This window comes from Corapipo altera, unplaced genomic scaffold, assembly GCF_003945725.1.
Source record: "Corapipo altera isolate COAL_440 unplaced genomic scaffold, ASM394572v1 61281, whole genome shotgun sequence".
NCBI lineage: Eukaryota > Metazoa > Chordata > Aves > Passeriformes > Pipridae > Corapipo > Corapipo altera.
In genome coordinates, this window is record NW_020884921.1 from 3,090,246 (window position 1) to 3,116,645 (window position 26,400).

General features: G+C 36.9%; 1 protein-coding gene across 14 annotated transcripts in view; it reads right to left on the reverse strand.

Annotated features, from left to right (window-relative positions):
• The window catches only part of PPIP5K2 (diphosphoinositol pentakisphosphate kinase 2), a 47,491-nt gene that overhangs the window by 19,601 nt on the left and 1,490 nt on the right, over window positions 1–26,400 (reverse strand). For all 14 annotated transcript variants that reach the window (XR_003529931.1, XR_003529932.1, XR_003529933.1 and 11 more), the window contains exons 2-18: window positions 17,686–18,047; window positions 16,040–16,235; window positions 15,302–15,392; window positions 14,258–14,343; window positions 12,853–13,007; window positions 12,380–12,481; window positions 10,479–10,640; window positions 9,250–9,371; window positions 7,944–8,045; window positions 7,307–7,393; window positions 6,324–6,399; window positions 6,133–6,242; window positions 5,009–5,094; window positions 4,251–4,376; window positions 4,019–4,140; window positions 2,407–2,589; window positions 302–443 (exon numbers count right to left, since the gene is read on the reverse strand). Coding sequence is in view for 11 of the 14 variants with exons in the window: in XM_027656877.1 (XP_027512678.1) it covers window positions 302–443; window positions 2,407–2,589; window positions 4,019–4,140; window positions 4,251–4,376; window positions 5,009–5,094; window positions 6,133–6,242; window positions 6,324–6,399; window positions 7,307–7,393; window positions 7,944–8,045; window positions 9,250–9,371; window positions 10,479–10,640; window positions 12,380–12,481; window positions 12,853–13,007; window positions 14,258–14,343; window positions 15,302–15,392; window positions 16,040–16,235; window positions 17,686–17,829 (2,092 nt within the window). In the remaining 3 variants the exon portion in view is untranslated. The remainder of the gene's footprint in view (window positions 1–301; window positions 444–2,406; window positions 2,590–4,018; window positions 4,141–4,250; window positions 4,377–5,008; window positions 5,095–6,132; window positions 6,243–6,323; window positions 6,400–7,306; window positions 7,394–7,943; window positions 8,046–9,249; window positions 9,372–10,478; window positions 10,641–12,379; window positions 12,482–12,852; window positions 13,008–14,257; window positions 14,344–15,301; window positions 15,393–16,039; window positions 16,236–17,685; window positions 18,048–26,400) is intronic.

Sequence of the window (26,400 nt, forward strand, 5' to 3'; positions counted from 1 at the left end):
ATCTGCTTTTCCTGTTACTTTTGTGGAATGGCGAGTTTCAAATAATTAAGACAAGAATTTCTGCAAGCACTGGAGGCCTGAACATCTGACCACCACAGAACCTTTACCTGCAATATGGCCACATGTTCCTTTTGCTTTTTACTTTAAAATTATGCATATGAAATCACAATGTGAAAATCCCTAACCCACTGGTTGACTGAAGTTCTTCTAAAAGTGAGTTTGATGACAAAAAGTTATATTACAATTATCTCTCATACATTAACAAGAGAAACTAAATAAAACTACAGATTTGTTTGAGTACCTGCAGACTTTGGATCTTCCATTCTTTGCCTGATCTGAGATGTCAAGCTCTGGATCAAATAATAGACCTTGTCACATGTCTTTACAGGATTTTTAATAACCTGCATTGATTTTATCAATGAGATGCTTCCAGATGGAGTAAGCTGCAATTTGATATAAACAAAAAAATACCTTAACAGAATATATTTGAAAGACCTCAGGTAAGATGGAACATATGAAAGATTCCAAGTACTGGAGAAAAAGCATTCAAGCAGGTTGCTGTTCTCTTTTTAATCATTTCTCAATTAGATACTCCCTTTGAGGCATTACAAAAAGAAAATACATTGAAAGGTAGTAAGATTGACTAGAAATTCAAAGGTGACAGGAAATTCATACGGTAGTTAATTCTATACAGTAAATGTGAGCTACTACAGGAATTCATAAACCTGCTTTTTTCGTTCCAAGACAGGAAAATTTTAAAGATGTTTAAAACTTTGTATATACTTAGCAAGCTTCCATAACTCCCTTTCAAGTAACTTCTGTATCCTAAAGCTTATGAAAAAAAGCTGTGAAAAATGTTGTCATTAGGCTACATGTTGCACAAAATACTTTTTGTTCCATAAAGTACCTTTCTTAGCAAAACTGGGGGGAAGAACCAGATTTGCAATAGCAATCAAACCTAAAAAACCAGTTTGTTCCTGTTTTCAGTTTGTGTTTCTATAGGACTGCAGGACACAAACGCAAAAAGACACCCTTTAAATGCACATATATCAAGAACATATAAGATGTTCTTTAGAAGTTGTAGAAGTTACAAATTATACCATCCAGCATCACTAAAACAATAGTCAAATCCATGTAAGTGAGCCTTAGCCTCACTTTTTTTTGGAAAAGTCTGCAGAAACCAAAGTCAGCAATGAGATTAAACAGTAATTTATACACATAACACATATATATTTGCACTTTCCTTCCTTTCCTAAAATGTGTAGAATAACTTGGATATGGAAAACTTCTGCCCTCTACCTAATAATAAGTAGTTTCTACCTCCATATCATGTCCAAGTAAATCAAGGAATTGATTTATTTATGCATAACAGAGAGAGGGGCACAGGAATAAACCTCATGTGGTTTTCCCAAATCACAAGCAAGTTGAAATAACACCCACATATAAATGAACCTCACAAAAGTTATTATCGCTTTATAATCCCAAAGGTTAGTTCCTTCAGTGACTGAAGGACTGCTCTGTTAGTTCCAGTCACATTTCAAATCCCATGACTTCTATATGGCAAACATCAGTAAATCCTTGACAGCTTGTACCCACTCCCTTTTTCCAAGTACTGGTGAATCCACTGCTGGCAGTGGTTTGAAGGATACTTTACACATTTAAATGAATCCACAGAGTATACAAGCAGGGTAGTAAAACTGTTCTTCATTAATTTGCTCTCCATATCTTTCCAAAAATAGCAGTTTAAGATTAAACCTCATTTGAGGACTTGTATTAGCTGTTACATGAGACAGAGTGAAAACAATTGAAAGAGAGTAGTTTCTTCCCAATAACAAATATTACTTACACTTAAAACCAGGAACAATTGCAAGTGTTCTGTACTAAGTCAACATAAACTGTATTATTATGCACTAATTTAGCATATTAATAAAGTATTTCCTTTTCATTCATTAGAAAGTATTCTACTGGTTTTCAGCATCTTAGTATTCTTAGTTTAAAAAAAAACAAACCAAAGCAAAAACCTTGTAGCAGATTAAATATTGAAACAACCACAGTAGGCAGGAAAACGTTTTGTAATACCACATACTGTCAAAGTATTACAAAAACTCTGAACAATATAACTTAATTTCTTGAATACTTAAAATATTTTTAATGGAACGGTGAAAAATACATATGAATGAGGTCCCTATCTACTCCTATTTCAAAGTTTGTAGCTATTCTGATTATTCAACTTACAAGACAAAATACCTACAGCACAATTAGTATCGTTTCCCTTGTAGTTCAAACTATTTGAAAGCACACAAATAATTTTTCAAAATAGATATGTAAAATCACTGCTCATTACTTTTACACAGGAATTTTTGTGGCTACTTATTTTATTTCATAGGAAACTAATCATATGCTAACCTTATCATAGTCATCAGCAGTAAATTCTCTGTCTCTCTGGAGAATTTCATGGAGTCTTGCTTTAACACGATGCTGACAGCTGCTTAAAGAATCACTGTCACTGTCCAATAGACCATTCATATTAGCACTTTTTACCATCTGGACAAGAATAGGAGTCAGCTCTCCCTCTAAGGCCAGCAGTCCCTGAAGCAAATAACACAACTATTCAGGCAAAACAGATAAGAATATGAGTATCTTAAAAAACCCACCCAAACCACTAATTTAAATTCGAGATGGTATCACTTGTATATGGGTTGGATAAACAGAGACACAGTGCAGGTATTTGCATAGAAATGACCCCCAAAACACTGTCTCAGTGTGCACGATTGGTACAGATGGTGCAACAGTGATGGTGACATGTCAGAGCATACTCCCCAGCACCAGTTGAAGCAACCCAAATCACTGGGTGCCAACACTGCTCCTGGGAGGTGACAGCTGCTCAGGTCTTTGCAGAGACTCTGCAGAGGCAAAAGTCCTGTGAGTCACAGGACAACCAAAGGCCTTGAAAAAGAGGTGAACGGAGAATTCCAAAATGAAGAAGGCTAAAAACTTTCATGAATTTTCTGGCAACAGAAAGCCTCTGGAATAAGGAAGGAAATGGGGTGGTGTCTCTTCAAGCCTGCTGACCAAGGAAAAAGCAGGTCAGGTGGCTGAAATATTTCTGTACAAACAGATGCAGCACGGAATCAAACAGGAGAAACAGGAAGTTTGAAGACTTGTAGAGCTTAAAGCTAAGTCAGATTACAGAGACGTGGTAGAACAGTTCACATGAATGGTGTTTTGCTATAACTAGGTACAGGGCCTTTTGGAAAGGAGATAGAGTTGGGCTCTTCATCAAGGAGTAGCTTGAACATGAGGTCTTCTGCTTTCAAACTAGTGACAAACAAGTTGAGAACTTATTTGTAAGGATCAGAGGACAAATAAGCATAGGACAACAACAGGGTGGGCCTTTGCTACAGACCATCTGAATTAAAAGGGGAAATGGATAAAGCTTTCTTAACAAAACTGGAGAAAGCCTCCTGATTGCAGACCCTGTTTTCCATGGGTGCACTTGGCCCTGAATACCTCATGCATAGGCAATATTGCAGGGGACAAGCAATCCAGATTTCTGGAAAACAACCAGCACAATTCTTTCGACACAGGTTACTGATGAACTATTGAGCAGAGGTATTGCCCTGGAGCTGTCACTCAGAAGTGTTACTCGGGAATGGGAAGGTCAATGGCACTCTTGGTAACTGAAATCTCATAACAGATCCTTGGACAAGTGAACAAGACAAATACTTGCATTAGAGCTCTGGTCTTCAAATGAGCAGACTTTAGCTTGTTCATGGAATTCTATGGATTTGTCGTGAAGGACACAGATGCCTAGGACATGGCTGTTTAATTAAAACCTGTCTTCATCTGCTCAAGAATTTCAAATGCTTGGCTCATTAACGGAATACTTTTTCACACTGAACTACTCTTTGAAAATACATTTTTCTGATAAACCATAAATCTCTTCCAGCTTTCAAAAGAAAAAACAGGTGTGAGAACATAAGAATTTTAAAACTGAAAATACCATTTCACATTGTACCTTTGCAAAAGCTGCTGCAGTCATCTGAACTCGTCCCTCATCAGAAGCGTAGATTTTGAGATCATGTCGGTAAGTGCTGTGTAATCTAAGTAAACCACATCCAGGAAATCCAGCATAATCTCCTATCAAACAAACATTTTGCTCAGACTCTCATTTTCCACTGGATTATCTTCCAAAGTGATTTATGACATTCATCACTTTTAAAAGAAATATTACTATAATTTTTTTTTACCTTGTCCACCTGGATACATACACCTGAAAGCTCTTCCAAGCTCCTCTGCTTGAACCCTGCCTGCAGGGGTCAATTCTCCTCCCCATTTTAGAACCAGAAGCAGGGATGGCTCATTTCTTCTATTATCTAATTGCACACAAAGAGAGGAGTTTAGCAATGAAGTAAATTGTAAGGTTTTTTTCCAAATGAACAAAAAATATTTGGTCTCTGCAGGGCTTCAGTAAAGGATCTCTTCAGCATTATGAATCTTTAACAGCATTCTAACATTAAGAAAATATTGACCTGGTAAACTAAGTGGGCACTTTAAATAGTAAAAACCAAAGTAGGTAAACTATGAAGAAAATATAAGTAAAAAATATTTAGCACGCAATCTGAAGCAGAAAGTAAATCAAGACAGAACAACTAAAACAAATTGGATGCTAAACACCCTACAGCTTATAAAAGTTTTAAAGATAGTAGTAATTGTTGAGTGAGATTTTCTTATCCTAGCTCAAAACATCATCTTGGTGAAATTACTGAAGTTTCTTTTCATGCTACTTTTCTATTACAAAAGAATAGTGTTAGAATAAAAATTTACTAAATAGTTTTAGGTACACAATTCAGCATGTTAAGAGACTGTAAATATCTGCCAACAATACAAACATTCATTCAAAACAAAATATCCCTTCTTCTTAACATCAAGACATGTCATGCCAGTAGTCCGTGACTATTAAAATACACATGGTATTAAGTGATTAGGTGCAAAAGTAATGCAATACCTTCCTCTTCACTGGAAGTCTTAGGGCAGCCATGAGGAAGATATGTTAACTGAACTTTGCGATTGATGCCTGAAAAATGCCCATACCTGAAGTGGGGACAAAAAAAAGTGAGAGAGGAAGTGGGAGAGAAACTTTTAAAATATTTTCCCCCAAAACTACTAAGATCTTGTAACAGGATGTTGTTCACTGATTTGTGCATTTGACCACCATTTATTGAAGCAGTGCTTAGAACAAACATTAATTCAACAAGAACAGAACTAACAGAAGTAACAACTGTGCGATAATGAAATATCTTAAAATACGATCTACTATTTTTTTACAACTCTTAAAATTGGAAAACAAAATCCTAAACAACAACAAGCAGCACTGGTAGACTGCACAAGTAATTTATCTATTCAGACACAAAATTACATGGCTATCAAGAATCTGGTCTGACAGTGTAGATGGCTACTATTTTTTTAGCCCATTAGGTTCTCAAAGCAGAACTTAAGATTTCAAACAATCATCATAAATTTCAGTAATAGCTGTCTGTGCTCTGATAATTTTTAAATTAAAATTATCCACTTCCATTTAGCATTCTAAGATTCCAGATCTTTAACAAATCTTGAAGCCTTATTTTTTTTCTGTTGTTTTCTGTTTGTTTGGTTGGAGTTTTATTTTTTTTAAGTTACTTAATATTTCAGGCATATTATACAATGATTTATTTGCAATCTTCCAAGTCTGCTGTAAGTAGACAAGTACACATGATGAAAATTTTTACTGGCTCTATCAGACTTCTTATGTCACACTGCAAGAAGTAGACCCTTCATTTTAAAAACATGCAAGAAGACAAAATTTGATACCCAAGAGAGCAACCTTCTCATGTCAAAAGTATACTAAGACACTAGATACAGAAACAAGTTCAATTAAAAAGAAGAAAAGAAAAGAGCAATGGCCTGATTCAAACATGACATCCTTTCTCTTCATAACCTTTGTGCTTGAATTACTATATCATTACATATTTGGTAACATTGCAATTCAGGTAGTAACTGGTGAAACAGGTCAAAACACGAGACAGAACTTCGCTGAGGTCAAAACAGCAGACAGAACTTTGTTGCTATGAAACCTAAAAATTAGACACTTACATTTCTAACACAGTCTTTAGCTGTTCAAGTTTTGCTTTACTTTCTTCAATTTCAGAATCATTGTTTTGCCCAAGTTCTACAAGGAGCTGCCTTGCTATATCAAGCACTTCCTAAAGAAAGGAAACATAGGATTTATTTAAATAAATTTCTATTTACAAAATACTACATCAAGACAATAAAGACCAACTTGCCTGTAATTGTTTTGGTTTTTTCAGTTTTAGTTTTCCAGATTTATATCCATCACATTTTTCAAAGAGATCAAAAAATCTTTAAAAAAAGAAAAGTCATTTAAAATTCAGTTAATAAATTAAAATAGTACTTGAACAAGTGCCTCTTAAAGTAGACTAAAATTAGCACCTTTACACTATATGAAAATCATGTTAAAACCTGCGCTACAGAGGTCAAACCAGATTTTATTCAAATCCTATTTTCCCAGAAAGTTGAGAAATAAGAGCACTAAAAATGTTCTTTTACTAACTTGCTAAGTATTAAAAAAAAAAGACAAAGAATATTCTACATATTTCAATATGCAGATAATGTGAATTCTTAACCTTCAAGAATGATCCTGAACAGAAGTAGGGACCAAAACACAGAAAAGGAGCAGTCCTACACTTCTTCAGCATGTTTTGAATGCGAGAATCTAGTCACAAAACAATTAATTCTTTTTTACTGAAATTTCAACAAATTCCAGGTCAATTACATAAGTCATTTTATAAATGCTAACATAAACATGGTATCTACCAGAAATTCTGAGTCATAATACTTTGACAAAAATGAAGAACAAAAAGGTGTTACTGCAAGATGACACCTCACACAAGAATAGTTATGACAAAAAGCGAAACGCAGAAGTCACGGTCTAAAGGAGAACCAGAAATATTCTTTGCTGCATTATTTTGAATAAAGACATCTACAGATATAAACACATTTTCCTTAAGATCAAACAGGACAGTTCACAAGCCATGTGTTGAAAGAAATCTCTCAAGTAATTTGACAGTTCTGTTAGGAAGAGAGGTGCATGCTTTTTAATTAACTACAGTATCAGTTAGATTTAAAAGAAAACAAAGCAAAAAACAACGTGCAATTATGCAATTCCTGCTCAACTCATTGCTTGCACAACGCCAAGAATCCTCTGCTTTAAAACATGGGCAATAATTTTTACCAAGTTTCCACTGACCTCTGATGTTTTACCTCCATTTTCATTTTTTGCTTTGGTGTTCGGTCCCCGTGGCGTATTACAGCTATAACACATCTGAGCTCCATCCTGAAATTTCAAGAGAGTCATATTTCACAATTCTGCCTACAGATTTAATTAACATTAAACCAACCACAATCAAGACAACTGACAAAGTTGTAGACATCTGACATAACTACAGAAGTGATGGAAGGATATGTAAGAATATAAGGTTAACTGAAAATGATGTAAAGTGTAAAATATAAATACTGATTTTAAGACTTAGGTAACTACAGAGTATCTATTTTAAGTAGTTTTTAAAACGGCAATTTTGAGGATCATTAAATGAGAGAGGATGTTTATTAGAAGCGCATATTAAGTTGGTGCTGGAACAGTGATTAGCAGTGGAAGCTATGCATAAAAGATGCTACACTTGAAAATCTGCTGTTCTATACTCAGCTTGACTAAGGGTGAGAAACTCTGACTGCTGGCATAGCAATTGTAATTCCTTCCTTGTTTTCAGCACACAAAACAAGCATTCATAGGCCAAAGTGGGCACACCTTGTAAAGAGAAAAAAAAATTCACACAAAAGTTACATCGGGAGTTTGCACAATCCAAGTGTAGTAACTGTTTTCTTACATTGTTCCAGAGGTGGTTGGCACAATAGGGATGTCTTCAGCTTCCAAAGGAATTGACCATGGTATCTGAAACTGCGGAGCAAGTTCTCTCATTATGATATTTCTAAAAAAAAAGGGGTTAAAAAGAAAAAAAAAAAATTAAGTAAGTTTAAAGCACAGTTTACAAAACACACATGAACTCCAAACCAAAGCAGTTTTATATATACATATATATATATGTGCATTTTTATTAATGTAGTTTTAGAGTACTAGTAGCCATGAGCCTCTAGATGCACATTTTTCTTTTAATTGTATAATAAAAACCTACTTAAACAACAATTTAAAGCTACTACAGCTGCTACACAGATGTTAGACTACTGGCCCTGTATTTGTAATAAACTTCAGCTTTTCAACTCCAGCTCCTAAAGGAACTGCTTGGGTATGAATTAGTCTTGTTCTCTTAAATATGCAGACAATTAACTCCACTGCCCAGCTAAAAGCCCCTGATAATCACCAAGCCATTCTCAAAGAGTAACTGGTACCTTTTACTGGTAATTTCTCAAAAGTCTCTGTGATAAAACTGGAAATATAGGTACAGTCTCTGGTAATAACCACAAAATAACAACACACTCTCCACCTCAAGAAGGTTGGTACATCTTGCTAATGTTCTGTTTCAAAAGTGTCTCATAAAAATACACTGAACTTCAGATTAATACCTACATAAGAAGCAGTAACATGGAAGAAAACAATTGTGCATCCTAAAGTAGAATAAGGCAAAATTTACTGCTAAAAAGTGTGAAAAAACCTGCTGTGGCTTAACACTGTAGTGTATTACCTTAGAGAATAAATTGTGAGAAAAAACAATGAAGTAACTTTTTTAAAAGAGAATTCAACAGCTACAACAATTTAAATAAAGAGAAATCAAAATGGGTTTGAGAATTGTAACTCTAACTCAAAAAGTGACTTAAAGCAACAGAACTACAGCTGTTATCTAGGATTTCAGCTTAGCTCTTCCTCGATAATAAGATTCCAGGCCATTACATGATGCAGAAAGTCATGCTGTACCTCATCAGTGCAATCTTACTGTAAAGCCAGTTTAACTGGCCAAAATGCGATCCGCCTACTTTGAGGACAGCACTTGCTTTTTAGTATTTATTTATTTATTGACTGATGATTCTCTTTAATAATATATTTACTTTATTGTTTAATGTAATTACTTATTTTATGTGATATTTAATTTTAAATAATTAATTAATAAGAAATCTGTAGTATATAAACTATGCAACTGAGTGAAGAAGCAAATCTGAAATAAATCAGTAAACTCTTACCCCAATATCTTAGCACAATCATCATAGTACTTCATGGAGTTTTTCACAAAACTGAAGCCATTCACATCACAGACATAGGACTGTCCATTAGCACGCAGCAAATCAAAGCCACAAACTGTTTGCTGTTTTTAACAATAAGGGTTCAAGTAATTTATCACCTTCCTTAGAACTGTTTATTCTAAACAAACTTTATATTTTAACAGAGTATTCATCTGAAAACATGACAAAAATATGACACATTTTATACTTAGTACCTTTTGTCAGTTCCATGTTAGGTTCACTCATGTCATGCAAACATCCTCCCATTTCTAACTTTGTATCCCCAAATTGATTATACCCTTCCTGCACATCCCTAGCAGTATCAGTGTTGAATGTCAAGTTCACATACGCACAAACTTAACCTTCAAGATTTACAGCATAAGCAATGAGAGGCCTACAAATTCCCCTTTCTAACAGTGTTTTTCCCCTAGACATAGTTTATAAGGGTGGTAGGCAAAAAATCACAAAAATATTGGAAAAAAAAATTTTAATCAAAAATTGACAGAATAGTTTTGACACTGACATACTACTGACATCATTAGTACAGGATACTAAAAGATATTTCAACGGATTACTTCTTAAGACCTCAAAGTCCACTTTGCTGATAGAGATTCAAATCCTACAGGCTCCAGAATGCCATCACAGTTACATACAGGCAAGGAAACAGACTGAAAGCCTTTTAATGGAACAGGTGAAAGGAGGGTAAAAGACCTAAGTTTTGAACAAAGGAATTTTAAAATCATACAAAAAATGGAAACTAATAAACACTTCAAATTAGGACCTAGTCATATCAATACCAAATTAACATTTAATTTGTACCCACTGTAAATACTGGGTAACAAAAGTTACAAAAATGTTACTGAAACTGAGTTTGGTAATAGTAAAACCATTACCAAAAGGTGTGAAAATATTATGCATGGAATAGATACACTGTGAGCTAGCAAAGCACAACAGTAACATGTGAATTCAGGAAACCAATGCAATATAAACAACTCATCCAGAACTTTTCAGTATATTAAAAGAAGAATTTTTCTAGATTAAAAAGAGATGTTTAAGTTTAACTTTTCACCTTCGTAGGTGTTCTGCGGCCATTACCACTGCTCGCTCTGTGCTCTAAAACCCTACAGAAGTTTCATGTAACAACTAATTAACACTAAATGTTTGATCAGATAGGAAAGTAATCAGCTTACCTTAAAGGCAAGGCATACTTTCCAAGCAATTAACTTCTCTCTTGCATTCAGGATGACTGGATACCTCACTTCTTTTCCTTCACTATCTCGTTCTACCTTGCCATCCAGAGCTGGAGACTTCCGGGCCTCAGCATGAGCATAGTCTGGACCCACTGTATACACCTGAATTGAAAAACACGAGCTCTTGATTCAGTGTGATTAAATTATGTTACACGTATGAATACATTTTGCTAAATTTATCCCAGTTGGGGTAACGACTTCAAAAGATACTAGCTGCTTTCATCATTGAAAAGGTCACACCAAACTTTCCTCCTCAATGGCATTCTCTGCCTTCAGAGAACATCCATTCCACAGCCTACAACAACACAAGAACAGTCATTATAAAACTTGATGAATAAAAATTAATTTCTCAGTTATGGTGGCAGAGAGGTAAAGAATAACATTTTCCTCTCAAAAACATCTGCAGAACTTGGAAAACAGGTTAATTTGAGAATTACTTCAATTTACTTATGGAAATCTGGCTGCAGCAATAAGCGATCCTCCTCATTAAAAAAATATTTTTACATTTTAGACAGGACTAAACAAAGAAAAGATCTGCCCAGTTTCAGTATGACAAGGTAGGAGCTTGAGAGAACAACTGTGTTATCTCTCCACTGCAGTTCTGATGCTCACTGAAAGGATTGGGGCATATGCTAGAAGAGACTCAGCAGCAGCTGTCAAAAGTGGGCTACAGTCTCTTTAATTAAAAACAAAACTCCAAGCACTGATAAAAAAGTATTCAGCTAAACCAGATGATTGCAAATACCACTTTACTGAATTTGGGCAAGAGAGTGAGTTAAGAGAAGCTGCCAAATTGCTAAGAAAATCGATTTTCTTGTTAAGAAAAGTTTGGGGTTTTTTTCTGTGTTAAAAGCCCACAGCTGCTGCTTCATGACTATACTATAAGTAGTCAAAGAGATGCCATCCTTCATTTGCATTTCTTCATGTTGCAAGAAACGTTTCGGAAAGTTGATAAAACTCTTATACAAATGTCTGTAAACTCAAATTAACCTACTGCAAAGTGTTGCACAAAATAAGAATATACATTAAAATACAGTGACTTAAAGATCAGGATTTTTCTGAGAAGATGAAAAGAGCATTCACCAAGTGATACCAAGAAGTTGATTGCAATACATAAAAAGGCTCTTTTGCCTAGGACTGGATTAGACCTCACACTTTCTACATCTACACTTTTTGTCTAAATCTCTTATGCATACTTATGCATTTTTTTCACATGTTTTCAGATAGGCTTAAAATAGCCAGAATGAACACAAAGTAATCGTCATGCATGGCTGGCTTAACACCTACTTTGTTATTGCTCTGTTTTAACATTATTTTATGATACCTAATCTTTATATCTGTTAAGAAAAAAATGAACGATAGAGTGAGAATTATTACAAATAAGGTTAATGAAGGCTATTTTCTTCAACCTAATAAAATTTTAGAAAGTAACCTTTGTTTATTAATTAGCATACTAAGATAGTTGGTAACATCTATTTTAATTACAGATTTTTTGTAACCTTTACCATTCAGATGATATATCTAGGGAGCCTCTATTAGCATGGGAAAGTAGATGCTGCTCTGGCACTAATACAATGCAAAAAAAAGAAAAAAAAAAAAAAAAAAAAAAGACAATATGTTGGGAAATAAGCCTCCAGCTAATCTACATTGCAAGTATTATGTTTAGCCAGAACCCAGCTCTGTGTTTAGCTAGAATCAGAATTACGTTCTTTACTAATGAACTCTAGTAAAACAATTAAAATTAATCCCTGACACAAAGATACACTATCATCTTTAAAATTGACAAGCTCTTTGATCACTTGATTGTTCTAAATATAAACAAGAACAAGCAGTTTTCATACCTTCACATCAGTGCCATCTGTAGGCATGAATTCCTCATAAATATAGGAACCTGTTTTTCTCACACTGCTTTCAGGCGAATAAACACTGCTTCTGCTGCCAATCTGAAAGACATATTTTTCCATTAAAAATCTCATGGGCTACTGCTTGAGAAACTTCATAACTCCTTAATATAATGCAATTGTACTGAGAAAACATCTTCTGTACCAAATGAAGCAAGATTTTGATTGTTCCCAAAATTGTTTTGGTAAGATTCTTAAAATGCATTCACAGTGTATGCTTCTTTTATCTTGAAGAATCTGCAGTGGCTGACAATCTACTGCAAGAAACAAGGGTTTTCATCCAATCTGCATGTTCTCCTGATATTAACTCTCTGATCTGTCAGTATTCCTAAGCAAGCAGGACATGACAGAATTACTCTGCAATCTTGTCAGACATCTACAGCTTTTTGACAGCTTTAGTACCACACTCTCACCTTTCGAAAGAGTCTCTGGCTTCCACCCCCAGCAGATGTTGGATAATAAATGTAAACATTGTGGTCCTCAGCACTAACTGGCTTTTCTACAAAGGGCTTTTGGAAAATTTCTCCATTCACTTCCACGTGATCTTCTCCTTCAATCAAGTTGCATTCTGAAGAAACAGTGCAAAGAACTGAGATGTAATAGCGTGCTAATGGAACCAAATTTTTAAGAGATCTGAATTAATTTTGCAGGTTGAAATAAAAATATTGTATTACATTTTCATTTCTCTGATTTGTTACTGACTGCACAAAGACGTGATGATCATGTCTGTGCACCAGGTCTAGATTATGTTATTTTAATACTATGTTCCTGAATCTCTGTTGATTCCTTCAGTGTCAGACAGGAAATAGTCTTCTGCAGATGCCTAAGCTTGGATGGGTGGTATATTTTGGAAGTATTTTGGAGAATGGGAAGCACTGTTTGTCTTCTTCTTCAGTGCCTTCTTCTGAACTATCAGGGAGCTAGCAGGTGGACAGCCTACATCCTGTAGCGTCAGATGCCCAGTACCTTCCATAGGCTGAGAACTGTCTCATACTGTGTGATTCATGCACCCTGCACAGAAGATTCTCTGGTATCCGGGATCAGCAATCTCTTCAATCCTGGTTAATTGCATGCAGAAGCTTTTTATTTGACTTTAGTAGCACAAAAGTGTCCTATTCTCTGATCACACAGACATTTTAATGCGAAATTCCCTTGTCTTGACCTATCATTGCAATCTCTTACTGTTGATGTAAGTTTTCATTTTAGTAGAAAAAGTTTGTTTTCAGCTACACAAAAAATTAATTCCAGTTTATACTCAGAGTATATCACCTGCAGATATGTCTGGAATAGATTTCCTTTACATGGCTGCTTATACTTAAGAAGGGAAAGTATTCAATAGCCTGACTTGTTTCTGCCTTCTAAGTAAAAATCACTAATTATTGTGGTAAATATAACATCATGAATGCTGCTCTCTTTGCTGATGTTAGAATCTCAGTTTGAGTAAGGAGGCCCTTAATATTCTAGCAGTTCTATGATATCTATAAGATGTAGGATGTCAGAATCACACTATTCAGATGCAAAACTGTACTGCTTTTGGCTGCCATGGAGTTAATTTTCTTCCCTGAAGCTGATACGTTTTGAACTTGTGACCAAAACAAAAGTCTTGATGTTTTCATTAATGCTAAACAACACTTATACAGCCTCAAACCCCCTCCTTTTTCATGCTGCCCCCCCAACAGTACTTAAAATGCTGGAGGAGAAATTAAACTCTGCATAAATCCATTGTCTAGCCAATAAAATTTAGCTTTCCACTATGTATGTACTGTTCTCCAGTGGAAACAAAAAGATGTTCATAGTTTAGCCACTGTTTTTTTTTACCTTGGGGATTGTTTGGATCACGGTTCAGAACTGCATAGCGAGGAAGTAAAATGCCTTCAGCTTTAAGAATACCATAGACTTCTCTTCTAAAGAAAAGAACAAATGTTGCACAGTGAGCCAGCAAATCCTGTTAATATTTGCATTTTACAGTCCACAAGTAAAGGAGGAGAAAAATAAACACAATATTTTTTTTAAATCACACAGGGTAAGATTACATATATAATACTCTACTTACTAATAGAATGCTTTAAGGTCACCGACACAGCTGTACCTTTGCAGTGATCTCTTCAACATTAATAACAATGCAATTTGCAAAACCAGCCCTTTCCTCTCCTCTCTGGCAGTGCAACAACAATTTGCATAGAGCAGTTCTCTTGATAAAGGCGATTGTTAACATGAACGATCGAAAAAGTTAATACAGAACAGCAACTGAAGGCATTCAAAAAAGCAAGTCTGCTCACTGCTCAGGAGTCTCCAGTGTTTATGTATTCAGCTCGCTATTGTTTTATTAATATTTACTATGTATGACTGCAACTCCAAAAGAAAATTCACTTTCAATAACCACAGGATCTTTGAGTACCAAGTTCTGTCAAGTATCCTCTTTTCATAAAAAGATACCATTAGTAAGTCACATGAGTTGTACAATTATAGGAGCTTGTACAGCTATGTACATACATAGCTATGCTATATATATTTTCAGAGTTTAAAACTTTTTATTTGTTAAGTTTTAGAAAAATGTATCACCAAATTTCTAACTTGGTAAATGTTCAGATGTATCAATATAAAAGCAGCAAAAAAACCCCACACATGAAGACACATCCCAGGAAATGATGCACACATTAATGAAGCATAACATTCACTGTAATTTTATTTAGACTACTGTACAATTATAGAATCACAGGTTTGAATTGGAAGGGATGTCAAAAATCTAGTTCCAACCCTTTCTCGATGGGCAGGGAAAATACTGTTGCTATGCAATAACAACAAATCCTTCCAGTCTTTGACAAAAATAGCTTGCTTTTACAGGCAGTCAGTGTTACTTACCTGTCTTGTATGTGATACTGCATATTCAAGTCATTGATTATGAATGGATTCCTGAGTTTTGCATAGGCAACTGCTTTGTCCAGTGGAAATCCTAAAATGTTTATTAAGGTAAATAAATTAAAATCACAAAACAATACCTTTAAGTGCAAGGATGCTCCCTCAAGTATAGACAAACATAATATCAGTTTAAGACAATCATGAAACTACAGCCTAATTTCTGTACAGTCTGCCAAAAGTAGTGTTCCTGTCTTCAGTTCCCTCCTCCTCATCACTCCACATGCCCTCCACTTCCACAAGGCCAGAACTAAGGCTTTGTTTGAAAACATGATTTTAAATTTCAGCCCACCCCTCTTTGGTTCATTCCCTGGCCTCACAATAAAACTCAGATACTAGCAGAGATACAGAAACTCAGAGACCCAACACTTCCACTGAGAAAGAAGAACGCTTTCACAATCACTGGACCAAGTGTTAGGTCACCATTTCCACTGGCTCCACAAGTATTTGCCAATGGAACCGCTATTTCAATACCATGTCAGATAGGACTTTCTCAAACAATGAAAACAGTATCATTTCAAAAGCTTGTATTTTAAAAGTCAGTTGTATTATAGTAACAAGACAAATTAATCACTTGCTAGGGAAATACAATAAAACTACATGATAAAAAAACATAAAAGCACCCTCAAATAGCTTAAATAGTTTAAATGTCAAAAGTATTTATGGTATCATTAGAAGATTTACCTTTAGAGTGAAAAGAAATGAGGCAGTCACACAAAGGCCAGTTTTCTACTGGCTCGTTCAAGATAACATCCTCTTCAAATATCACGACAGTTATATACTTAAACATGGAGAGGCGCTCAAGAATTTCTTTCATTGGTTTGGACTTTGATTTCTTAGCCATTGAACAAATCCCAACTGCAATTTGTCTTTCTGGTGGCTGAAAAGGAGGGGGGGGAGGGGGAAGGTAAAATAATTATGTTTTCTTAGAACACAACAGGGTTTTAGCAGCACAATGCCCGAGTAGATATTTTCCATTAAAATTCACCTAATACTAACCTTTAGTTTAGTACTTCATCAGCTACATTGCTAGCAGACAACAAAACGCAGCATGACAGCGTATCACGATGCATCTTTATGAAAAGTGCCTCAAACAGGAGGCACTAGCTATATACTACTTTTTGAGTATTATATCAGGAAAAAACAGACACGATCAAAATCTAAGTCAGAAATGTCAAATTGGAACATCATCATACTTACAGATTACTCTAAAATTAACTAGCAAATAATTTTTTAACTATGTAATTTTTCTATGTCTACTTAATAGTCATAAAACTTCTCATCACCTAATATTACAAGTCAATTATGAACAGGAAAACTAGTGAACCAGAAAATACTATTCTAGATTTCTGAACTCTTTAGTGCATAAACAGTTTCACCCTTCTTTAGTATTCTCTGTATTTACCTTCATGTTAAACCTTCAATAATTTCATTCCCCCAGGGGTATTTCTAAAGGCAACAGCCAAACTACCCCTGTTTAAAGCAAGCAAACAAAAAAAACCACAGAACAATCCTTTAATTCAACTTACTGCTTTTTTGAAACACAGCCAACTACCTTCCCTTGCTAAAACAAACTTGCAGAATTGAGCTGTCTGAGCTGCTAATTTTGCACTACTACTTTGCATTTCCCAGAAGATGTTTAGCAATATTGTCTTGAATTTAAATTTTTCAGGCACATTTACAATCAGTAAAAATTTAATCTGACTAGTCCCTACAGTGAAATGACTAAAAGAAAAAGTGAGACACAGTTAAAAAAATGCCATGACAACTCATGCATAGTAAAATTAAGAGTCTGTCTTAAAGAAACCAAAAATTGGTAAGCACAGTGCTAAAATGCAATTCAGAACACTCTATGAGGATAATAAACTAAGGTATAGCTTCAGATTAATGTAGTATGCACTTCCTATACACCAAGACAGGGAAGAACAAACTAAAACATGAAAAGTAATTGTGAAGCAGTTGACAACACACAAAAGAAAAATTCTCAATAATTTTTTGCTATCAACTATCCAAATAAATAAAATGAAGGCTTATGCCATCAAGTTCATTCCCAGAATCCAAATTAAGTCTGCAAAGCAGGCACAGCAACCTCAGTTGCCATGAAACTCTGTATTAAAATCAAGCACGTGTACTTTAAAGTTTAAAGTATACTTAATTTTCAAGTGAGCTGTATTTCCAAACATTACTGACAGATTATTATCTGAATATGAACAATTTCTCCATTTACACCACCATTTCAGTATTAAACTTATGTGAGCTTTTGCCATTTCAATGAAAAATAATGCTAGAGAACACACAGAACAGTACACAGATGCCCCTAAAGTACATACAGAGTCATACTCTTCCTCCTCGTCTTCCCCATGGTCATAGAAGTGTTCATAATCTGTCGATCTGGCTGAATCCAATAATCCTTCTCCATCTTCTCCACCTACGAAGAATCTAGGGGGATCATTCTCCGTTGCATTAACTGACATGGTTACAAGATCTATGAAGATCTACATGGAAACTGCAGCCTCTCTGATAGCCGAGATACTGGGCATGTTTCCCGCTGACCTGGGAACAATAATGTCCCTGCTTCTCGATGCTGTTTGTGCGTTGTGATCACGTTGTCTACCAGGCACTGTTTAACTGGTATCATCTGCTCATTATTGGTTTGAGTTGCTGCTTCCCTGAGATGATACAACTTTTTAACCTACAAGAAACATACAAACAAACAAAAGAAAAGGCACACTTGATAAACAGACATTAAATAAACCCTTCTCATTTAGAAGAAGTGTTTGGACATTTGCATACCTATGAACAAAGCATCAGAAATACAACCGTGCAGACTACACACAGTCTACACTTTTACAGGTGTGTTTAGAGCAGGGGAATAATTTCAAAATTGGTATCAAACTACTGATGCAGAAATTTTAAAAATAGACAATATAACAGAAGTAAAGACTGGCAAATGGATTTTTTTTCTTAAGAAGGGTAAGCTGCAGGGTATATATTTTATGTGAAAAATAAACAAACAAAAATATTTTCCAATATTTGCAATATTTAACTCACTATCCCTGTTTCTGGTTTCTTCCACATAAATTTTGTGAACAAATGGCAAACACACAAAAGTGCTTACAAAAACTATAAAGTCACAATTAGGACTATTCCTAAATAGAAATCTAATCTTTCAAAGCCTGAGTGAATCTTCTCTGTGAAAGCAGAATGTATGTGACAGCTTGATGTTTTTTTATTTTCAACAAAGTCCTGTCTTGTTTTCACAGTAAGAAATTAATAATTACAGAGATGTACACTCACACTGTCTTCTGCCAAAAGTACTTCTAACCACTAATGTATCAGTGAAGCGGACACATATTGTACCCTTTTAACCCGTCATGTGAAAATAAAATATTGGCAAAATAACTTGTACACAAAACCAGAGACCCAGAGCTCAGGCATCTGTTGTTTTAAGTAGGTATCTGTTGCTTTAAGTTGTACATGGCTTTATAACATTAATTAAAATGCATCACTACTACTTAGAGAATTAACAAGCAGTTACTTGTTTAGAAGCTCATCTCATCCAACGGGGTTAGGTTAAGTTGTTTATTAGTCAGATCATTACACAAGTGCCATTCAACAATGATGTCTCAGCAGAACTGAATTTGTCTTTAAAAACCGGTCAAAATTACTTCCGGCTGTCCTATGAACTAAGTGAAGCAAGAGTAAATTCCGAATGGGGATCAACCACTCAGCTTCCTGGGAAAGGGGATGGTAAACAAAGCAAAAGTTGCCCAGAAAGAATCTGTCCTAATTCAAAGGTTAAGTGTGGGTCAACAATACAGATGTTCAAGATTCAAAGCTGAAACTGAGATCTGAACATCATGATCCTGGACTGACGACAGAGCATTAACAAGATTTATTTCTTAATACTTTTTGCTATGTATCTGCTCTCCTTCAATTCTGCTAACAAAAAATTACTTTCCCTTAGAATGTGAAACTGCAGCTGTTTGCCCTTTGAGCAAAAAGAACAAAATGGAATTTCAAACACCTAATTCATCTGGCTCCTGTGAGAGTTAGGAATTGGGTGTTAAGGTAAATGAATCCTGTCTATGACAGGGTGACAAAAGTGAGCTTTCCGAATCCTGTTTCTAGCAAGCTTCAGAAAGGCAGAAGTTATTGTCAACATGTACTGGCAACCACAGAATTTTGTAAAGGTATTAAAACCAAAAAGACCCCCCAGAAAAACTCTGGTAAAGCCTGAAAATTAAGTTTAATAGTTCCTCTTGTATCAGCTTCCTCCCATGACCCAAATTCTGTACACTGGAAACAATTTTCTTAATAGCTTTTTAAAACCTGAAGTTTTGCCATAAAGAAGAAGAATGACCTGATGCAGATAAGCAGGAGGTCTTAAAAACAGCTTTTAAAGTTTTCTTTCCTCTACCTCTTCCTATAGTGCACTTTGTGAGGGCAGTAGAACTTGTGAGGTTTGTGTGCAATTAATAATTAGTTATTTCATGGAGAGTACTATCCCAGACTGTCTGACCCAAAAGGATTACTTCTCAAAGTGGAAACCATATAAATAGATTGAAGGGAAAGCGCAACTTATTTGTCTACAAATGACACAAAGCTATAACTTGACAAGCTTAATTCCTTAACAAACCTGTCTGAAACTCAGTGTCCTGCTACCTTCCTCATTCATCAATCTGGAGACTGCTGGTGTTACTGGTGGCAAGTGCACTTGTGTCAAGAGAAGCTTCACTTGTGGAAAAGAGACTTTGAACAGCCACATAACATGTCCATTCCAAGCAAACTATTTTCCTCAAGATTAACACTGTTCACCCGTCTGAAGGCGGATGAATAACTAGACTGCCACTCCATGCTACGTCACTAGGCCCCCAGGTATTCATACAGTTTGTGAAAATAACACCAAAGACAAAGGATCCAGAAAGGATACTGACAATTTTCAGTCTTGTAAGCTACTATCTGAATTTACTGAATTGCATATAAACTGGCATTCTGACTGCTGATGGTGACCAGCTTATCTGCCCAACAGCAGATGCTGTAAGCTACTGTCATTAGCATAAATTTGTGTCAGGATATATTTAAGAAATTAGCTATTTTTTAGAATTAATGCTTTCAGAGATAGGAATTAAAATTACCTGCAAATGCTACAGTAAAAATGAGATATCCCCTTCTTTCTTGTGGTTTGTGAAATACAAAGAAACCAAGAAAAGAGATAAGTAAAGAGAAATACTAGAGCAAGAAAGTGACTGCAACTACAATGAACAACTTTTCACAAGTCTTCTAAAAAACATCTACAGTTATCTGACATAAAAAAATGCAGTAAGACTGCACTTGAATAAACACATGGGCTTCAACCTGTACACCAAGGAGAAATAATAAATGGCAGAGCAAGAAGATGGAGATGCTTCCTGCTTCAGAGGTACTGCCAGTGCTGATAGGGGAAGCTTCTAGTACATGATGTCCTATGCAGAATTTCATCTTCCTGCCCCTGGAGCAGGGAAGAGTCTTCCCAGCACCATTTTTTCTGTTTTAAGAAGTGAGCAGCAGTGCAATACAGGGGCAGAGACACTTTGCATTAGATCTTCTCATACCTAGTGCATGAGCACAAGCCTCAGACAGTCAAGGTCAGAAGATAACCTGTTTGTCTCAACCATGAAAGACTGCAATGTAAGCAAGATAAAACCCACGGCTTTGTGCTGGAATTTACATTGACCCACTTCCAAAGAGATAGCAGCAAGAACATCCAGGCAGCAATCTCCTACGGTGCAATGACCTCTCCAGGTAAAATTAACTAGACTATGTTCTCTTCAAACTTTACATGGGGCTTCTGTTTTACAGCTCACAGATTTAAAAGTCTTCAATGATTTTGAGAAATGCAGTGTTGCACCTTAAAAGGTTTTTCAACAAAATGCATGGCGTGTTCACAACATGATACGTCTTATAAGAACTGCAATGTTCACTTCAGTGCTGCACTACAGACTTTACTTCTAACAGAACATTTCTCCATTCTAAACAAATTCTACAAGTATATTCTGAGAAAATAAGCCAAAACATAGACCTTGGTAAGTGTTAACATATATACCCACAGTTTTTCTGTCCCCATTCCACATCTTTCAGCAGCTCAGGAATCCAGCCCTTGTGTTTCCCATGCTTACTTAGACCATAAAGATTAGCATTCCAGTAACTGTCAGCAACAAATCAGCTCAACACAGCAGCAATGGTCTGAACAGTCGTGAAAAAGGGGCTCAAAGTTTTAACAGCCACGTTTTGAATACTAATAAAAATACACACAACTCCTGTACAAACAGAAGCATTTCACCAGATTTTCTTCTGTGTCTTTACAGCTATCAGAAGAACAAATATACATTGCCCCTACTGCACATTAATGGAAACAAAAGGGAACAAAACAGGAGTACAAATGCTTCTCATCTGCTATTGCAAGAAAAAAAAATCCAGCACATCATGCATTAAATAGCTATAAAACACAGCCAACCATTCAGGAAAACAACTTTTCAAAATGCCATTATATCATAACAACTACAAAACACTTAGTGAGAGTTACATTGTGGAATTTAACAAACGGGTAAAGGTACAGGAATCATAAGTGTTACTCATCTGTTACATGATTCTACACATATATATACATAACAGTAACAAAACAGATCACTCCCCTGCACTCTACCCCTATATTGCTCCTTTTAAAGTTCCAATTTTTACCTCTGTAGGCACATTCCAACTGCATCCCTTACCAGCTTCCTCCAATTCAAATTAGGAAGTTAAACCCCAAATAATGTTAATAGCAATTTTTCAGGTAGTCTCAAGTGAGCTGAAAAAAAGTTTTCAACATTTTCCTGCTAGAACCACTATAGCCTAACATTTTCATTAACAGTACATTTAACAGCAAAAATGTTTGCCTCACTCCTGCTGAGGCATTTCACCCATTTTGAAATTCTAATTCTGCACCATGATTTATGGTGTAACAAACCACCAAAGACAGACAGTTTGTTGGGTTGCTGGTGAAGAAAAAAGTATGGTGACAGGGCAAGGGGGAAGCAAGGGGAGACAGTGAGAAGAAAGAACCAGTGGAGTCTGAGAGCTGACAGCACCAACTGCAATCCAAAGTGCTCTTCGTGGATATGTAACACCTTTCTACAGATGATTCAAGGAAACTTGATAATACTTCAAACTTAAACGTGAGATTTTAGAACCAGTAACAAGAGCCCACACTCAAGAATAGCATTTCTTCAGGTCTGACAGATGACCAAGAAGAGACAGGAGCGCAAAAAGGCAGAAAAAGAGGGAAAGAATGCTAGGACACAGAAGCTGCTGAAGAGAGCGCTGTGAGAAAACCATACTTGACCTGTTTATTGCTGTATCTTACACTGCAAAAGATACATATTCTCTCTAATTTAAAAATGTCTGCTGTGTCATACAGTTAATTATAAAAAAATTAACATTTACACATGGATGATGTTCTGTTCTACCACACATCCTGTGAGATGCTGAGTGGCAGCTGTCAGCCCCTTACTTAGACAGACTAAATTTAAACAAATTTGTTGAGCAGCTCTATCCCAAAGAATGTTACAGTTACAGCCTGATAATACTTTTGCACAATAACAAAAAAAACCAAAAACAACCCAAACCTCAACAAAAACCCCACAAACAAACAAATCAAACAGTAATCACAGAAGACACATAGGGATATAAATGTTTCCAATAATTACTGGAATTTATAAGGTCCAGCTATGCAACAACAAACTGAGAAAAGCCTTCTGCTCTCTTCACTAAATACAAACTTCAACAGCCTTATGAAGTTTATCACCACCTTCTGTAACTCGGCTCTGTTCAGTAAAATCAAACAAGTAACTGCGATGATGTACAAAAGAAGTGGCAAGAAACAGGTTAAAAACACATAACAAAGGAAAAAGATACATTACAAAGACCAGATCATACAGCGTTACAAAAACTGCTACAATCCTGCATCAAACAAACATCAAGCTCTAGATTTCACAATACACTAACATCATGAAGAATCTTCCAGAAGAGAAGATGAAAACTATCCTTTATTTGTTGCTTTCAGCCAGGCACTGGCTACAAGCCAAGCACAGCCCTCAGACTGAGCAATGAAGAGCCATAATCTATGCAAATAACAACTGTGAACATATTAAGTTCCTTCTGTCTTCAGGAACACCGCAAATATTTTTTATAATGCACTACTATATAGTAGTTTATGTACTCTACCAAAAAAATCACAGCAGTTTCCACTCTAAAAGAGACTACCCACCTTTCCATTTCAGTTTACTGAGACCTGAAGAAACATTCCTAGGAATGAAGAAGAGCCACGAGCCTTCCTTGCCAGGTAAGTGCCTGCATTGAGTTAACTAGCAGAATTTTGGTAGTTGGTGAGCTGCAGGGGAGGGGGCTTCTGTGAGAAGACATGAGAAGCTGACCCTATGTTGGATAGAGCCAGTTCCACCCAGCCCCAAGATGGACCTGCTGCTGCCCAAAACTGAGCACGTCAGCCACCGCTGGTGGTGCCTCTGCTATAACATATTTAAGAAAGGGTAAAAAACACTGCACAGCAGCTGAGAGGGGTGAGAACAACTGAGAGAAACAACTCTGCAGACATCAAAGTCCTTAAGGAAGGAGGGGGAGGAGAGCACTAGGCATACAGATTCTCCTGCAGTCCGTGGAGAAGAATCACTGGAAAGCAGGTGGTGCCCCTGCAGCCCATAGAGGTCCACGGAGGAGCAGATATCCACCTGCAGCCCACAGGGAACCCCATGCTGGAGCAGTGGGATGTGCCCTAAAGGAAGATGTAGCCCACAGAGAGCCTATGCTGGAGGTCATAGCAGCCCATGGTCAGAACACATGGACAAGTACACCGTTCCAAGCTGCAGCCCTGTTTTATACAGGAGATCATATTCAGTGCTCAAGTGGTTCTTTATGAACAAATAAATTCGTATATTAGAAAAGCTGTGTAAAAAATGTGTCACTGTATAGTTAAGAATCACAGAACGGTCTGGGTTGGAAGGCACCTTAAAGACTATCTAATTCTAACCTCTGTGCTGCAGGCAGGAAACCTTCCACTAGACCAGGCTGCTCAGGGGTCCCATCCAGCCTGCCCTTGAACACTTCCAGGGATGGGTCATTCACAGCTTCTCTGGGCAACCTCTGCCAGTGCCTCACCATTCTCTCAGTAAAGAACTTCTTCCTAATATCTAATCCGAATCTTTCCTCCTTCAGCTTAAAGTCACTCCCTCCTCCTTGTCCTATCACTACAGGCCTTTGTAAAAAGTCCCTCTCCAGCCTTCTTGTAGTCTCCCTTTAGGTACTGGAAGGTACCCCAAGGTCTTCCCAAAGCCTTCTCTTCTCTGGGCTCAAAAGCCCCACTCCCACAGCCTGTCTTCACAGCAGAGGTGTTCCAGCCTCTGACCATCTTCGTAGCCTCTGTACCTGCTCCAACAGACCCAAGTGCTTCTTATGTTGGGGACCCCAGGGCTGAATGCAGCACTGCAGGTGAGGTCTCACCAGAGCAGAGTAGAGGGCAAGAATCCCCTCTCTTTTGCTGCTGCCCACACTGCTTTGGGTGCAGCCCAGGACACAGCTGCCTTTCTGGACTGCCCGTGCATGTTCCTGGGTCACACTGAGCTTCTTGTAAACCAACCCCCAAATCCTTCTCTTCAGGGCTTCTCTCAACGCATTCTCTGCTCAGTCTGTATTTGTGCTTGGGATTGCCCCAACTCAGGTGTAGGACCTTGCCCCTGTTGAACTTCATGAAATTCACACAGGCCCACTTCTCAAGCCTGTCCAGATCCTTCTGGATGACATTCCTTCCCTCCATCCTGTCAAATGCACCACACGGCTCAGAGTCATTAGGAAACCTGCTGAGTGTGCCCTCGGCCCCACTGTCCATGTCACCAACATAGATGTTAAACAGTGACAGTCCCAGTAGCAACCCCTGAAGAATGCTGCTCTTCCTGGTCTCCACTTGGTCAAGCTGTTGACTCAACACTTTGAGTGCGACCATCCAGCCAATTCCTTACCCACTGAATGGCTCATCTATCAAATTCACACTTCTCTGGTTTAGAGACAAGGATGTTGCAAGGACAGTATCAGATGCTTTCCACCAGTCCAGGTAAATGATGTCAACCCACCAGAGTACTCAAAATGTGTTTTCTGGGGAAAAAAAAAAAACCCTCCTGCACTGTTCCTCACACTCAGTAGTAACATAAACATGCAGGTGCTTTTACACTCAGTCTTTTCAGCTTGGTGGTGAGGACATGCTTCTGATAAACAGAAGACAGGCACTTGAAACCACTGAGACAGGAGGGAACAGAAACAGTATTGGTCCTGTTCCAGTCAACTGTTCTAACCATTAGGTTACCAATCCAACTTCATTTTCCCAATGCACTGTTGGCATTTCCTACTGGAAACAACTCTGGTCAGTGTTATTTGGAGATGCACTCAACATTCCTTTAAATTCTATGCAGCTAGGCTAACTGACTAGCTGCAGTTGCCTAACTCTTTCCTGGGGACCTGATTATTTTCCAAGAACTTTGCCACCTAAATGTTTGTGCCTTAAGTAAGACTTCAGTCTGACCCTCCATATTACAGTAGTTCAGGGGACAGAGCTCCTGAGAAGAGTTGTACCTTGCCATGTGATAAAAGCCCATCTGGTAAATATCACTCTATTACCTTCAAGATAGAAAGGCAGTATTTTTACTTTTTTAAACTGGCAAACTACTACCAATTGACATCTGGTATGTGTTACAAGTGTCTCCTGCACAATCAGAGAACAGATAACCTTCACATTCATTAACCTCCAAGCTCCTTTCTAAATCAAACCCCGTCAAACACATCACACAAAGGCATTTATATTTCTGGAAGGTTTGAATGTCTCAGGAAAGGTTGGCTTCCAAGCTTCTAGAGATCCCACTCAAAGATGTCAAAACAGCTTCTCCAGATTCTCACAAAGAACTTTACTTCAACTCTGTAGAGATGAGAGAGTTTTGGCAAAAAAAAAATCTATACCACAGTTC